Source organism: Cibotium barometz, chromosome 15 (assembly GCF_041138505.1).
Source record: "Cibotium barometz isolate CiBa-2024 chromosome 15, ASM4113850v1, whole genome shotgun sequence".
Classification (NCBI taxonomy): Eukaryota; Viridiplantae; Streptophyta; class Polypodiopsida; order Cyatheales; family Cibotiaceae; genus Cibotium; species Cibotium barometz.
The window spans coordinates 22,798,540-22,800,740 of record NC_141060.1 but is presented as its reverse complement, the minus strand read 5'-3'; the positions used below and the strand labels follow the sequence as shown (position 1 = coordinate 22,800,740).

Here is a 2,201-nt window from a genome sequence, read left to right as displayed (position 1 = left end):
CTCAATTTCAAAATTAGACAGTATTTAAAAAAATTAGAAGAAGGTGCAGATTCACACAGTGCTTTTTTTTAAAAAAAAATTAGAAGAAGGTGCAGATTCACACAGTGCCTTTTTTTGCCATCTGTAGTCTTTATCTCTCTAGACTCTCTCTCATCCTTCTGGGCAATCAATTGGATTCTCTCTCTCTCTCTCTCTCTCTCTCTCTCTCTCTCTCTCTCTCTCTCTCTATAACGGCTGTCTTCCACCTACTGACCAACCTCTGCAAGAATCGAGCTGTTCTCTACTTCTCTTGAAGGAGGAGTTGGAAAATTTGTGGCAGAGTGGACATGGCAGCCCGCCTGGCTTCTGCAAACTTCTATTCATTGAGCTGTACTGCTATACAACAAACAGGAACACTGGGTTCTCTCTCTCTCTCTCTCTCTCTCTCTCTCTCTCTCTCTCTCCACATAACCCTCCTACGACACTCATATATAAAGGTGAAGCTTTCTCCGCAGGCTGCAGATCGCAGGAAGATCCTTTCTTTTGTTGCTATGGCTAGCTCTACCTCTCTTCTATGGGTATTAGGGTTTTCTGCTCTGGCTTTCGCACTTCTCCCACAGGTATCTTCACTGTCGTGCTGTGCTTTTTGCCCTGATTTTTTCGGATTTTTTTTTCCCGCTCCATGTCCTCACTCTCTGATCTGTGCGTGTGTATGCGTGCGTTTCCTTGGTTTTTCCGTCCGTTAGCACCATCAAGTCCAAGCTGGCCAGGTTTAACTCCTTAATTATATTTACCAACAATGTTTTACGCACTTGGATTATCTTTGCATTAAGCTTAGGTACTAATTTCCTGTTGCTTTCCAGGGCTTCGATCCGCAGCAGATCCCAGCACCATCTCCAGCCTCAGCGCCGCTGAGTAAGTCTTCGATATCATATGCATGTAGTCGATGCAGTACAACAGGGGCACTAATCACTAATCAACGCAATTAGTGAAATTGAATGCGAAACCTTAGGAAGAGTTGATTAATTTGGTTTATGCAGATTGCACATCAGCCTGTGCGTTCAGATGTAGCAAAGCTGGGCGGCCTAACATATGTGAGAGGGCGTGTGAAACGTGCTGTGGTCGATGCAAGTGTGTGCCGCCCGGGACTTCGGGCAACCAGCAAGTGTGTGGAGTCTGTTACACTAACCAGACAACCCACGAAGGGAAATCCAAGTGCCCTTAGGAGGTGGCTCACACGCTGCGTGTAATAAAATGCCTTAGGAGGTGGCTCACACGCTGCGTGTAATAAAATGCGTGTAAGGGCTTTTCATGTTCTCTCTCGTTACCTGCGTAATCCGACATTAATTATTTTGTGTAAGACAAATACCAGCCTAGATTAGTTAATCGTGTGCTAGTGATTTTTGCCTCTTTCTATCAACGGTATAAGATCTAGAAAATGATGGTGGGCGGGCAGCGTTGGCCGGCCCCTAAGTCTGAGAACGAAATTATGTGCTGGACTGCATACCACATAGCCGCTTGCACTTGCCAGGGCTCCGACACCTCCACAGCGTAGGTGGGGAGGAGCACTCCTTGATAGCAAATTGTGTATGGGGAACTTTGGTTCGCTCAGTTCTGAAACCTACATCGTCGTTCGCCGCTCTGTTGGGATGTCACATGGTAGACGTGGTCGTTTTTTATAATTGTGTCTGTTGCACGATGATATTTCAGAATTATTTGCAAATTGTATCCATGGGAATTTTTGTCATCATAAATTAAAAAAAAATATATGGTTTTTTTTTTCTCTCTAAATTGGTAGAGAAGATATTTTCATAGAATAGAAGTAGTAGTGATTAAAAAAAATAACTAGCGTGCAAAACATTATTGTAAAGTAAATCAAACAATGTAACTAAAGGGAAGGATAATAAATAATGTATGAAACACAAAAAAAATTACATTTTCTCTATTCATTTAAAATAGTAAAATTATACCATTTTATATTAACAATAGTGGGAATTTCCATCCAAGATAGACACACATAACGCACGGACACGAGGTATCATAGTAAATCAGACATTTATTTTTATAGCACATACCTAGTGCGAGAAAATAAAAAAATACTTCTTTAATGTATGCAAGTTAAACCTTATCAAACTATACTGTTAGATGCATGGTTTTTTTAAAAAAAAAAACCTAACTAAAGACCAGAGGGTAGGCACAGATACATGTTGGTATGCATGGCC

General features: G+C 41.6%; 1 protein-coding gene across 1 annotated transcript; it reads left to right on the top strand.

The window, feature by feature from the left end:
* The first annotated feature begins 434 nt into the window (after nt 1-434).
* On the top strand, nt 435-1,681 carry LOC147631076 (cypmaclein-like). The gene is made up of 5 exons (XM_086809043.1): nt 435-599; nt 726-749; nt 843-894; nt 1,020-1,207; nt 1,246-1,681. The coding sequence occupies exons 1-4, from the start codon at nt 531-533 to the stop codon at nt 1,202-1,204; spliced, it is 330 nt and encodes a 109-aa protein (XP_086665169.1). The 5' UTR covers nt 435-530; the 3' UTR covers nt 1,205-1,207; nt 1,246-1,681.
* The last annotated feature ends 520 nt before the right edge of the window (nt 1,682-2,201 follow it).